The 13240-nt window shown below is 60.8% G+C and overlaps 1 protein-coding gene across 1 annotated transcript in view; it reads right to left on the bottom strand.

Moving 5' to 3' along the window:
• HMCN2 (hemicentin 2) overlaps window positions 1-13240 on the bottom strand; it is a gene marked incomplete at its 5' end in the record, with an annotated part of 147020 nt that overhangs the window by 34701 nt on the left and 99079 nt on the right. Inside the window, 13 exons of the mRNA XM_080820166.1 lie at window positions 1645-1828; window positions 2247-2371; window positions 2459-2618; window positions 2706-2849; window positions 5099-5230; window positions 6832-6913; window positions 7575-7777; window positions 8734-8847; window positions 9008-9169; window positions 9957-10053; window positions 10577-10764; window positions 11169-11282; window positions 12800-13021. Coding sequence (XP_080676292.1) covers window positions 1645-1828; window positions 2247-2371; window positions 2459-2618; window positions 2706-2849; window positions 5099-5230; window positions 6832-6913; window positions 7575-7777; window positions 8734-8847; window positions 9008-9169; window positions 9957-10053; window positions 10577-10764; window positions 11169-11282; window positions 12800-13021 — 1927 coding nt within the window. The remainder of the gene's footprint in view (window positions 1-1644; window positions 1829-2246; window positions 2372-2458; window positions 2619-2705; window positions 2850-5098; window positions 5231-6831; window positions 6914-7574; window positions 7778-8733; window positions 8848-9007; window positions 9170-9956; window positions 10054-10576; window positions 10765-11168; window positions 11283-12799; window positions 13022-13240) is intronic.

Below are 13240 nucleotides of genomic sequence, written 5' to 3'. Positions count from 1 at the left end.
ACACATCCAAACAGCACTCGGGACTCCCCCTCAACCCACCCACCTCCACTGTGGTCCGATCTTAGAGAAAACACCTTCTGTGGACCTCATTCTGCCGGGTTCCTGGATGAAGACCACAGAGCCTTTCTCCATTCCTCCTGCTTCCCGCCTCTGACCACCTCCACCCCCAGGGCGGTGACCCGGGCAGAGCACCGCGGCTCCCCCTCACCCCTGTCCCGTCCTGCCCTTGGCCCCACGGTCTCTTGTCCACCCAGCGGCCAGAAGGCTCCTCTAAAAACCGAAGTCACAACCCCAAAGTATTTGGAGATTTGAATACGTGTTTGCACACCCATGTTCACAGCAGCATTAGACCCCGTAGCCAAGGAGTGGGAGCAACCCCTATGTCCCTATGTTGACAGATGAATGGACGGACAAGGTGTGGTCCGTCCATACCGTGGAATGTTAGTCTTAAAATGCAAGGGAACTCTGAATTCTGACACCTGCTACGACACGGAGGGGACTGGAGGACATGACGCCAAGTGGGAGAAGGCCAGTCACAAAAAGACAAATACTGGATAATTCCATTGATACTGACGTCCCTAGAGGTGTCGAGTTCATAGGGACAGGAAGTCGAATGGGGATTGCCAAGGACAGGGGGAGCACAGGGCGAAATGGGGACACGGTTTCAGGTTGGGGGGATGAGAAAGTTCTGGAGAGGGATGGGGGTGATGGTTGGATCATTGTGTGAGTGTACTTAATGCCTCTAAACTATACACTTAAAAATGGTTAAAATGATAAGTTTTATGTGTATTTTGCCATAATACAAAAGATAAATCATATCTCGAGGCTTCTCTACTGAACACTGCCCCCCAACCAGGACTTAGGGAAACCCAGGTCTTTTAAAGGACTTACAAGTCCTAAGTCACCTGGTCTCCCCGAATCCCACCCACCCTATTCCTTGAACACACAGGCACACGCCCACCTCAGGGCCTTTGAACCTGCTGTTCCGACACTCCACCCGGAAGCTCTTCCCCACGGAATCCACCCAGCTCCCTCTCTTGACTCCTTCCACCTCTGTGCAAATCTCACCTTCTCTGAGCGCCCATCCCTGACCACCCTAAAATTCCAGCCTCCCCTGCCACCTCCCCTTTATTCTTTGCCCCACTTTGCTCTTCAGAGCGGGTATCGCTGGTGACATTCCTTTGTCATAGCGCTTGAATTTCCACTCTCCTCCCCTGATCAAGCGGCTGTCGGGCAGGGACTTTGCTTTGCCCGCTGCTCTATCCCAGCGCCTGGAACTGCACCTGCAAAAGCTGGCGCTCCAAAAGGCTGAAGACTGTGTGAAGGCTTGCTCAGAAACCTTCTTGCAGGAAGTCTTCCCTGATTTCCCGCATCCCAGGGCAGGCTGAGTTGGATACAAGCAGGTGTCCTCACCTGGATCTGTGCCTCCCTCCCTGGGCTGTAAGAGCCTGAGAGCAGAGGCCCCTTTCATCTCTGGAGTTCTATTTGGGGGGGGTGGGGGGACCCTCACTGTCCCCATCATAAACCTCTGTGTGTCTATATTATTTTTATCTGAAAACCACTCAGAGGGGTTCTGAAACACAAGCTGCCCGAGGAGTGGGTATGGCATCCGCCGGCCCAGGGGCCAAGGAGCCCGTTCCCTACCTGAGGGTACGGCCAGAGCTGTGGAGGTGAGTGCGCTGGGAGAGCGGGAGGGGTAGGCCGTCCTTGAGCCAGCTCACGCGGATGGGCGCGGAGCCCCGGACGGGGCAGGCCATGGTCACCAGCTCCCCAGGCCTGCTCACCAGGGTCCCCGAGCTCTCGGCCCACTGCTCGATGGTGGGAGGGACTGGGGGTGAGCAGAGAGAAAAAGGGGGCAGACAGGGGTTTAGGCAGAGGGTCTAGGTGGGGGAGATGGGCTCCTCTTGGACCAAAGCCAGGAAGCAGCAAGCATCTTATATGGGGTTCTCAGACCCCATGGTTCCATCCGCATCACCCCCCCCCCATTCCCCAACTCTCCCGTCACAGCCCGCGGCTGGAGTGCTTGGGTCTCTGGTCTAAGAACGGGATGCAGAGGCCCAGAGAGGTCAGAGGGTGGCCTGGCTCATAGCGCGGGCATGGCTGGGGCTTGAGGCAGGTCTCCTGCATCCTGGCACTGGCATCGCCCTCCAGACGCCCCAGTGGTGGTCCCCCCCTTCCCCGTGGCCAGGCCACCGCAGCTCCGGGATGGCAGAGCCCCCGCCTCTCCTCGCCCCTCAGCTGCTCACCCAGCACGCTCACTGTGTGCAGCCTGGCGTCCTCCCCGGCGGCGTTGTGGGCCACGCAGGTGTAGGCGCCCGAGTCCTCCGCCTTCAGGCCCTTCAGCACCAGGGCGCTGCCGTCCAGGTAGAACCTGCGGGGGGACGGAGCGCCGAGGGCCGGCACGTGAGGGTCTGCAGGTGCTGCCTGGGGCCCCGGGTGGGCACGAGCCAGGCCTTACCGGAGGTGGGGGCCCACGACCCGGTCCAGTGGGCCACCGTCCTTCAGCCAGGTCACGTCGGGCGGCGGATGCCCGTCCACCTCGCAGTCCAGCCGCACCTCCTGACCCTCCAGGACACTGTGCTCCTGGCTGGCACCCGAGCTCCGGATCTGGGGGGCCTCTGTGGCAGGCACTGTGGTGAGGCCTGGGGCCTGGTGTGGGCTGGGACAGGGGCAGGACACACGGGGGGCACAGGGCGCAGACCTACCAAGCACGGCCACCACAAAGTCCTTGCGGGCCTCGGCCTGGGCGTTCTCGGCCACGCACGTGTAGGTCCCGGCTTGGGCAGGCTGCACGCGACTCAGTTGGAGGCGGCCCCCGCGGGAGACCACGCCGTGCGCCACGCTGCTCTCTGTGGGGGTGCAGAGACATGCCAGGCCCTCACCGGCTCCAAACTGCCCCCTCCCCCAGGTACCACCACTGGGCCCAGACACAACAGTCTCATGACTCCCCTGAGCAGGTGCCCCTCCCCCAAACTCACAAGACCACTGGAACCTTTGCATCACCTGCGAGCCTCTTGGGCTCACAGGGAAACTGAGGCCCAGACAGGGGCAGGGTCTCTTGCTGACTCTATCATGACCTTCTTTAGCTGGGTCTCTCATTGTTCTGTGCCTTGGAGCCCTTCTCTAGTTCCTTCCACTGGGGACATTTCTTGCCAAGATGTCGCACTCGCTTTAGTGTCCAGGAATCGCTCCTCTTCCTGTGGACACTTGGGCCCTCCCCACCCCCACCCCGCCACCACCTCCCAAGGCTTCCAATCAGGGTGAACCAGCCGCCCACTGACTGCTTCCTGGTCCCCACGCAGGTCCTGCTAGGGGCACCCCAGGGCCTCTGCTCAGGCTGCACCCCCACCCCAGGCTGGCATGGCCCCCATTCTCTCCAGCTGCACCTCTGCCTGAGCCCAGGCCGGGCCACCCCCCACCCCAGGGCCTCACTGGCACAGCCAATCTCGCAACACGAAGGCTCTGAACAGCTACTGTGTGTCTAGCTGTGAGTTTGGGGTTCGAAGCCGAGTAAAGCTCAGCTCCTGGCCTCGAGGGGCTCCACGTGCATCAGAGACAGTGAGACACGCGTGATCCCGAGTGACCAGCCCCAAGAAGCCCCCCACAGAGCCTGGAGGAGTCAGGCACGTCTTCGGAGGAAGCAGATCCCAGCTGGACTAGGGGGGTGTGAACGGCCGGTGGAGGGGCTCAGGGGGGGTGGGGTGGGTATTTCGGGGAGGAAAGCGCATGCGTCAAGAAAGGAGTTAGAGAATGCGGCCCAGAGTGGCTCCACCACCAGGTGTAATCCGAAGAGAAAGGACAGCATACGCCCCCCGCACACTCGTCCCTGAACCTTCCCGGCACACTATTCACCGCCCTAGGGGTGGGGGGGGTCCCCAATGTCCACCAGCAGATGAAAGGACTAACCAAGGATGATATAGGCACACAGTAGAAGAGTCAGCCATAAAAAAAGAATGAAAAACATTTAATATTTTTTTAAGATTTTGTTTATTTATTTGACAGAGAGAGATCGCAAGTAGGCAGAGAGACAGGCAGAGAGCAAGAGGGGGAAGCAGGCTCCCTGCTGAGCAGAGAGCCCAACGCGGGGCTCGATCCCAGGACCCTGAGATCATGACCTGAGCCGAAGGCAGAGGCTTAAACCACAGAGCCACCCAGGTGCCCCGAAAAACATTTAACTTAAAAGAAGGACTGTGGAACGGACACATGCTACGACAGGGATGGACCCTAGAAACAGCAGGCTACGTGGAAAAGCGAGACCTAAAAGGCCACTTATTGTATAATTCCAGTCACATGAAAAGTCCAGACAGACAGACAGAGAGACAGACAGACAGACAGACAGAGAAGGGTGTGTCGGAGCAGCCGAGAGCAGCTGGGTCCATGAGATCCAGTGTGGGGCAGGGGGAGGTGGCTGGCTGGGCCCCACGGGGCCTCCCGGGCTGTGGTTCTGAGGACTATGGCCCGAAGGCTTTCAGTGGACAAGTGACCCCCTCAGAGCTGCACTTCGAGACTCCTTCCTCACTGTGTGGAGACGGCACTGGAGGCTTGGAGTGGGCCCAGGACCAGTGTGGGGGCTGCTGCCCTCACAAGGCAGAGGGACCGCGGTGGCCGGAATGGGAAAGGCTAGGGGCAGAGAGCTGGCTGGCACCAGAGGTATTTCCCCAGCTGACAAGAGGAGGGTTCTGCTGGGACCCCGGGGTGGGAAGGAGAGGAAGACAGCCAGACAGGGGTGAAGGCCTGGACAGGGGGTGACCAGCAGCTGGGCTGGACAGAGCTGCATTCTAGGAGGAGGAATAGCTTTGGAGGCCAACGCCAAGCCTGGGTCAGGCCGGCTGGGCCCTCAGCACCCACCCTGCATCCGTCCACCTCGTGGGAGCTGACCGGGGCCACAAACACAGGGAGCCTTCGGGGCCCCACGGGAATGGTTGTCAGCACTGGGATTTCAAGGGCCAGCAGGGTTGAAAACAAACGGGGTGTGACAGACGGGACATTGCCACCTTCGATTTTGCTGAGAACAGTGACCACCAACACCTCCTCCCCTTTCGCGGTCACGGCAGCACAGAAAGGAATATTCGGCGCTGAAAAGACGCGATACACTCACCGACAGGCATTCTGTCCTTCAGCCAGCTCACAGCAGGTGCGGGGACCCCAGTCACGTCACAGCTCAGGACCAGGGGGCTCCCGGCCACCTGGCTCACTTTCTCTGTCTTGGGGTTCTCAAACATTGGGGGCACTGCGGGAGAGACGCAAGATTGCCACAGTCCTAACACTCTGCAGCCCCCTTCCTTCCACTTGGGCACATTAGGGACACCCCACCGGCTCTTCCTTCTGGTTGGTAGTTGACATTTTACGCTTTGCCACTGGGAGAGGTACGGGTTGTTTTAGTCACGGGTGTAAAGAGAATCTGCGTCTATTTTGAAACATTTACAAAGCAGAGTCCAGGGGGTCCACTCAGCCCAAGGATGGCGAGCGCATGGCTAATGTGCCAGTAGCTCTCAGCCTATGCCGGGGCAGACATCACTAATCGATCCAAACACTCCCTCCTGCTCGGCTAGGAGAGGCCAGGCAGCCCAGGCAGCCACAGCCAGCGGAACAAACGTGTCTGTGCTCAGGATGCGTCCTCCGTGTTCTCAGCGACCAGACCCTCCCCCTTCCCACTGCTCATCAGTGTAGCCATCAGAAGGCTTTAAACAGCACACGTGGTGTCAGTAATTTTCAACAGTGGCATTCAATATGGCTCCCAGTTGGACCCATTCACTGCTCACCTGGTGGGGAGGCCACTGGCTTTGCCTTCGGGGGCAGAGAGCCGGTGTCCCCTGCCCACCGCCCTGTCCTTCCCATCTCGCCCAGCAGCTTAGCTGAGTGCAGGGTAGCTTGGGTAAAACTGTGTTTCTCATTGTCCCCGGAAGCCTGCGGTGGCCAGCTCCCTACATCCCCGCTGATGGGATGCAACCCGAGGGGACAGATACAAGTCCCACATCCCTCGCTTGAAACAAAAAAGCTCGCCCTCTCGTCCTGTTCCTTTCTGCTTCCTGTGAGCTGGAAGGGAGTGCATGTGGACGTGGGCAACACCCTGGGGGGGCGGGTGGAGATCAACAGGACAGAATGATCCTGGGTCCCCAAATCACCACCCAGTCATTTACTTACCACTCGGTAGGCCCTGAGCTAGCCGCCAGCCTGGACACTCCCCCCCGGGCTTTTGCACGAGAGAGGTAACGTTCCCTCTCATTTAATCCACTGTGTTTTCGGATCTCTTCGTTACACAGCAGGCTCTATACTCTAACCGGACAACAGCTGACCCCAAGCAAATGCGGCTGAGCCTTCACCCCTTGCTTCCCTAGCTGAGCTTCCCCTCAGCCCCGCCCCCCGGAGCCATGCCCAATCCAGTGCCACCTGCGCTCCACCGTTGGGCTGATGGAGCGGGCCTCCCCTGGGGCTCCAAACGGCGGTGACATGGCCCCCGGACTCCCAAGTGTCTGATCCCTGGGGGCTCCCCTCCCGGGGCTGGCATGCGAGGCTCGTGCCCAGCACTTTATAGATAAGTTCACGGCAGCCCATCGACTGAAGGCTTCCCGTATAGTAGGAGGCAGTGCTGCCTTCGCTCCTTCGACTAAAGACAACCCTGAGGCTAAAAGCAGGCGAGGCGTTGTGCTGAGCCCCAGAGCAGGTCAGGGGCAGAGTGCCGTTCCGATCCTGGTCTTTTCAGTGCCGAAACCTGTGCCCTACACACTCAGGGCTGCTGCCTCTTTCTAGCGACTGCCCTTCCCACACTGGGCAGCCCCGTGTGCTGCTAGGGGTCCCGTGGCAATGCCCTCAGGCTGGTCCCCAGCTTACCCTGGACAGTGAGGACGAACGTCCGCATGGCCTCCCCGGCCGGATTGCTGACTTTACAGCTATACAGCCCTTTATCCAGCACCTAGGACGAAGAGAGCACGTGGTGATGGTATACCCGGAGCTGGGATGGGGGTACCCAGGGCTCCCCCCAAAACATCCAGGCCACAGAACCTTCTGGACAAGGGACTCCCCAGATAGGCTGGTCCTGCCTGGGAAGCCAGAGGAGACAGGACCCCCTGGCCTTCCCCCCAGAACTTTAAGAAGCAGGAGGGCCGTGGGAGGTGAGGGCACAGGTTCCAGACCCCCACCCTCTCCTGGGCCTGCACGCCAGCCAAGCCTGGAAGAAAGTCCCTCACTGTGGGGACGGCGCTGGGCCAGGAGAGAGGAGGCCAGCACTGTTTCCCAGAAGAGCAGCCAATTGTGAGAGTCTAATCCACCCCGGGGAGGGTGGGCAGAGCAAACTCCCAGCGTCGCAGCCAGAGGGGCCTGGAAAAGCCTTTTAGATCCCAGGCAAGCAAAGGCAGGTGATAGGGAATTGACCTGCTCAAGGTTAGCTCAGAACCAGACTGGAGCCCTGCCCTCTTCTCACGGCTCCTTCCCTGGAGGCCGCTCAACTTGGTGTGAGATCCTGCAGGCCGAGGAGGCAGCAGTCCCCACGCCCTGCCGCACGGCTCCCCAGTCCCACCTCCCTGGCTCACCAGGACTGGGACCCACAGCCACCCACAGCCGCCCAGGCTGCTCACCTGGGCGTCCTGGATCTCTAGCCTCTGCCCCCCCAGCAGAGCCTGGGTGCGCTGTGCCAGGACCAGGGGCTGCCCGTCCTTGTGCCAGGTCACGGTCGGCTCAGGGAGCGAGTCGGTCTCACAGCTAAGGATGGCCTTGTCCCCGGCCCGGACCGCGATCGCATCCTGGGGGCCGCTGGGAGGCCGCCTGAAGGTGGGGGGAACTGAGGCAGAAGGCGAGTGGAGTAAGGCACACCAGCCTCCCCAGCGGCCTCCCCGGTTCCTGCCGTATAGAACGGCTGGTGGAGGCTCACGGTGTCACATAGTCATGGTGGAGCCTCCCCACCCCCCCAGCCCAGGGATGGCATAGACCCAGGGATTGGAGGCAGAGTCTAGGTCAGTGTGCCAAGGACCCGCTGGGTGACCTGGGAAAAGCCTCCTGCGTTCTCTGGGCCTCAGCCCCCTAGATGGGGAGATGCTCTAATGGCCCTCCTGGGCTCTTCCCGACACAGGGCAGGCCCCGGCTGGGCTTGAGCCCTCCCTCGGGGTCCCCACAGCCCGCGTCCCTCCAGCAGACCAATGCAGAGGTCCTCTACCCCGGCTCTGAGCGCACGGGGCCTGGCACACACACAGTAAGTGAACACAATGAATCAGACGCAGGGCTAAAAGGAACCTTCCGGTGAGGCCTGGCTCATGACAGCTTGGGCCAGCTTTTCCCCAAGAGGATTCTGAAGCCAGAAGCCCTGAAACTGGCTCCATGCTGAGAACCTCTGATCAATCAGGCTTGGGAAGGGCCTCGGCTGGGCTAGCTCCCGCGGTTGTCCCACTGTCCCCTCCTCGACTTCAGAGCATACTGTATGCCCAGCATGGGCAAGCACTCATACACCCTCATTTAATCCCTATGCCAACTGTCCCCTTACGGTGGGAGGCCTGAGGCTCCAAGAGGGAGAGTGACTTGCCCAAGGTCACAGAGCCAATACGTGCCCAACTGAGTCTGAAACCCAGTGTGTCCAACGCTCCAGACCAGGTCTTCCCAGCATGCTGACCACAGAACGTGGGCATCCCAGCCTTCCCCAGGGCCGGCTGCCCCTCTCCTGGCCACGCTGCCTTGGGGGGTGGGTCTGAGGGCTCCCTGAAGAAGTGGGGGGACAATGAAGTTTGGGGGACAGACAGGACGTACCCAGCACGCTGAGCTGCACCAGTTTCTGGTCCCGGCCGGCGGCATTGAGGGCCTCACATGTGTAGGTCCCAGAGTCCGATGGCTGTGCCCGGGCCAGCTGCAGCGTGTGGGTGCCTGGTGGGGGAACCAGCCCCCTTACACCAGCGAGCAGACCCCAGGCCCCAGGCCCACAGCCCTCAAGGCTTTCCAGATTCCCCGTCTGGTCCCAGGTTGGAGGAAGCAACTCTGACCCCCACCTGGCTTCAGGCTGGGCTCCAAGCCTCAGTTTACCCACCAGGAAGGAGGAAGACCTCTTTTCCCAGGGAGAGGGGCTGGCTGTCCCGGGACCATGTGACCTCAGGGCTCGGGTGAGCATGGACGTCGCAGGATAGGGAGATGCTGCTGTTGACGATGGCAGTGACCTGCTCCGAGTTCGGACCTGTGATGCGTGGGGGGGCTGTCCCCACAGCCGCCAGGAGAAAGAAAGGCCCGTGAGAACGCATTCCCGCAGGGGGGCCGAGAGCCACAGCGTGGAACATGGCCTCGAGGAGCTCCTGGTGCCTTGCCTTGGTTCAGCTTCGAACAAGGCCACGGAACAACCCCCGTGTGTCGTAACTGCCTCACAGATGAGAACACGGGGCTCAGAGATCAGAGAGGGAGAGTCACCACCCCAAAGCCACACAGCGGATCAGTGGCAAAGCTGAAATACCAATTCAGGCTCATGTCCTAGACCTGGAGTGCTCCATGCTGTCATCCCCGTCCCTGAGGCCGCAGCCGCCCCACAGCTGGAGGCAGAACTCAAGGCCAACGAGCTGGAAACCCCCCACGGGGTGACCTCTGTGAGCTGTACATTTGGACTGGCCTCCTGCTCTGCCGGAAGGTCGGTCTGGGGAACGTGTCAGCCCCACGCCAGGGATAGAATAAGTCTCAATAACGGTGCTGTAAGGCCTCAGAGGAGTCGTTCCCTGGCAGCCTCCGATGTTGCTTACAATCATCTGGGGTGAGCCTGCAGGGATCAGGGTCCCCTCCCTGTTCCAGGGGACGACTGGCGCCAGCTGGGCTCACCCATGGGGCACACGGGCCCAGAGCCCAGGACGCTGGAAGCAATAAGGCGGTGCCTCTCCGGGCAGGAAGAGGAGCCAGGTCTGCCCACAGGGTTAACTGGGGAGCGGACCACGGCCAGTCCAGAGCACCAGCCCCCCTGAGCTGGGAACCCTCAGGGGCCGCTGCTCAGCCCAGCTCACCTTGGACCCTGAGGGTGAAGAGCTTCTCCGAGGAGCCTGCCGGGTTCTCGGCCACACACATGTAGCTGGCGGCATCGGCCACCTCCGCCGTGGACACCTGCGGGCGCAGGGAGAAGGTGCCTGGGACACCCCACAGGCCTGCTGGCTCTGGGGTCCCTCGGAAAGTACCATGAGGGCTCCCGCCCCCAGAAGCCGGCCACCTCTGTCCTCATGGAGCAGTGCTCAGGGGGCTCCGTGGATAGGCACAGACCCCCTGCCACATCCTCCAAGGGCTCTCTGTGACCTTCAGGGCACTGTGTGAGGTTGACGCTGGATGATTCCCTGTAGCAAACTACGTGGTGACAACAGTGTCCCCCCTGGCCCCAAGCAGGTCACTTGGTGCTGTACTGGGCTCTAGGAGGAGGTGCATATGTGTCCTTTCTGGGTGCTAAGTGCAGCCCTGTGTCACCAGCAACCTGAATTTCGATTATTCGGGGGGCTGGGTTAAATCCCGGCTGCTCCAATGTGCTTCCAGGCAAAGAGCCTCATTTGGCAGATAACGGCAGCTCCTTGGTTCCTGGACAAGCAGGACCGAGTCACAGCAGTTGCTGCCTTTAGCCCAAGCTGGGGGACGCCCTGACCTGTAAGACTTGCCCGTCCTCCAGGACCTGCAGCCGTGGGCTCGGGGAGAAAGGCAGCCCATTCTGGAGCCATGAGATGCTGGGCATGGGGTTGCCCAGGGCCGGGCAGTGCAGGCTGACGGTGCTGCTGGCGTTGACGGTCATCTCCTCCACCAGCTCCTCCGTGTCACCCAGGATCACAGGTGGGGCTGTGGGGGGCAGGGGAGAGCAGGGTGAGGGGGCAGGCAGCCTGCCTGGGAAAGGTCCCTGGGGTGGGGGGTGGGCAAGGAGTGGAGAGCAGCACATGGTGCCAGGCTCTGGCTTAGGGCGCCCGGTGCCCTCCTCCCCGCCACCCCTCGCCCTATCCCCTCCACCTCCGGGCCCTGAGGCAGCTAAGAAATCTGGGGCACCAGGAGGGCTGGGATTTGCTCAAGGTGATACGGCTAGAAAGCAGCCCACTTGGAATTTGAACCCCGTCCAAGCTCGCATGGCCTACGTGATCCACCTCCCAGTACGGCGGGACTGAACATGCGCTTTGCCTTGACCCCTTCAGCAGGGAGGCCCCCGTGGGGCCCGCCGACCGAAGCCCTCTGGCCCCAAGCTGGCCACTCACTCAGCACAAGCAGCTCGTAGTGTAGCCAGTCCTCGCCTGCCTCGTTGGAGGCCTTGCACGAGTACCTGCCGGCGTCCTCCGCACGCGCCAGGGGAATCTGCAGGACCCGGCCTCCTGCGGGGACACAGGACGGACACCTGAACGAGGGCACGGAGGCAGCGGACCCCGAAGACATCACTGCCCCACCTCCTCTGTGAAACGGAGAGAATCAGCCTGCCCTGCTTGCTGTGGGCCAGGCCCTGGGCTGAACATTTTCCCGGACTCTGACACCAGTGCTACTCCTCCTCCCATATTACAGATGGAAAAACTGAGGCTTCCCAAGAGTGCCCAGCAGCGCTGAGCCCAGCTCCCCAGTGAAGACTGTGGGAGGGGGCAGAGAGCCGGGCAAATGTCCAGGGATGGGCTTTCGGGAAGCAATGAGGCAGCTCCTGGGCTGTGGTGATTAGAGTTGGGGGTCCTGGGGGATGTCACCTGGGACCCTCTGTGATCAAGAGAGAGCTAGGGCCAGACCCTGGCATCTCTGTGGGGCTAGAGGTGGTCTCCAGCGAAGCTGGGTTAGGGTCACCCTGTGTTCTGGATTCTGGGTTGGGGGATCGCTGGCCCAGGCTGTGGTGTACTCATGACCAGGGTTAGGACTGGGAGCTCATGACCTCCAGAGCTGGGGACAGTGGCGGGATTGGAGAAACAGCGGCTGCGTTTGGGGGTCACTTGACATGTGACGTTAATCTATGGTCAGGTTCAGAATTAAGGTCCCCTTGTGACCACTATGCGCCCATGATTAAGGGTCAGTGGCCGGGGTCAGAGGTCACTGGTGGGGTTGGAGGTTAATGGCTAGGACGAGGGGGGTGGGTCAGCTGATGGCTGGGATTAACCTCTGGTCGGGATCTGAGGTAGGAATCAGCATGTGACCGAGCTCACTGTGTACCCAGAATCTGGATCAGTGTCCGGGTCCAAGGGCAGTGGCCAGGTTGAGAGGTCAATCAGGGGTTTCTGACAAACAGCTTTCAGTAAGCATTGCCTCTTCTCCATCTCCATGAGGCTGCCGTCTTTTGCAAGCACCAAAGTACAAACCTTGGAATGACCCTATTTGTCCAGAGGCCCGTGCAAACACCCCATCTCCACCCCCAGCCAGCCCCACCATGGCTCCAGGCCTGGCAGGACCCAGCGCAGATCCTAAACTAAAAGGTCACCGAGTCCTGGCCGATGAGATGACACAGGGCTCTACGCCTGGAATCCCCGCCCCCACCCCCCATAGTGTGGGCCTCATGAGATCTTACTAAAGGGACGGGCTCCCCCTGCCGAGAAAGACACTGGCGTTGGCTGGTCATCCCGGGACATTACAGAGCTTGAGGCGGGCACGGCCCAGGTGAGAACCTTGGGCCTAAAAACCAGAGGCAAAGGGGGACCCCGTTCTTGCCTTGAAATAGGCAAAAAGCAACTAGTCCGGGTTTACAAAAGGCAGCCGAGGCCCAGAGTGGTCGCGTGGCCTGCCAGTCGTCACACAGCCACACAGCAAGCAGGACACGGGAGAGCTCTAAGACTCGTAAGGACAGTAAAGGAGCCCAGCTCCGAGGCGGGTGAACCCTGATCTCTGCCCGCCAATGCCCGACCTCCCTGTGCACCTAAACTACCTTGCAGAACAGACACCCCATCTGCGGCCGAGAGGGGCTGGTCCTCCCTGTACCAGGTGAGCTCCGGCGGGGGGATGGCATTGGTGTCACAGTACAGGTAGGCGGGGTTGTTCTCCACAACCTCCCTGCGTTCCGTCACCCCGCCCCGGGCCTCCTCTTCTTCCGTGGACAGGATCTCGAAGGCTGCACTGGCATCATCCAGTTTCTGGAACATGGGGGGCACTGGGACAGGGGACAAAGCCATTAGAACACACAGCCGAGGGATGGGAACTCACCTCTGCTCAAGGAGAGCCTGGGCTAGCCTCTCTCGGGGGTGGAAATCTCACGGTTAGAGCAGATGTCTTAGGTCAAGGCAGTTTTTAAAATCACTCATTCTTCCCGCCGGTGTTTATTGAGCAACGACTATGCTCGGCACCAGGGTAAGGTTTCTGTCCTCTACGG

This window comes from Martes martes, assembly GCF_963455335.1.
Source record: "Martes martes genome assembly, chromosome: 12".
NCBI classification, from domain to species: Eukaryota; Metazoa; Chordata; class Mammalia; order Carnivora; family Mustelidae; genus Martes; species Martes martes.
The sequence above is the reverse complement of the archived record's forward strand: the minus strand, read 5'-3'. Positions and strand labels throughout refer to the sequence as shown.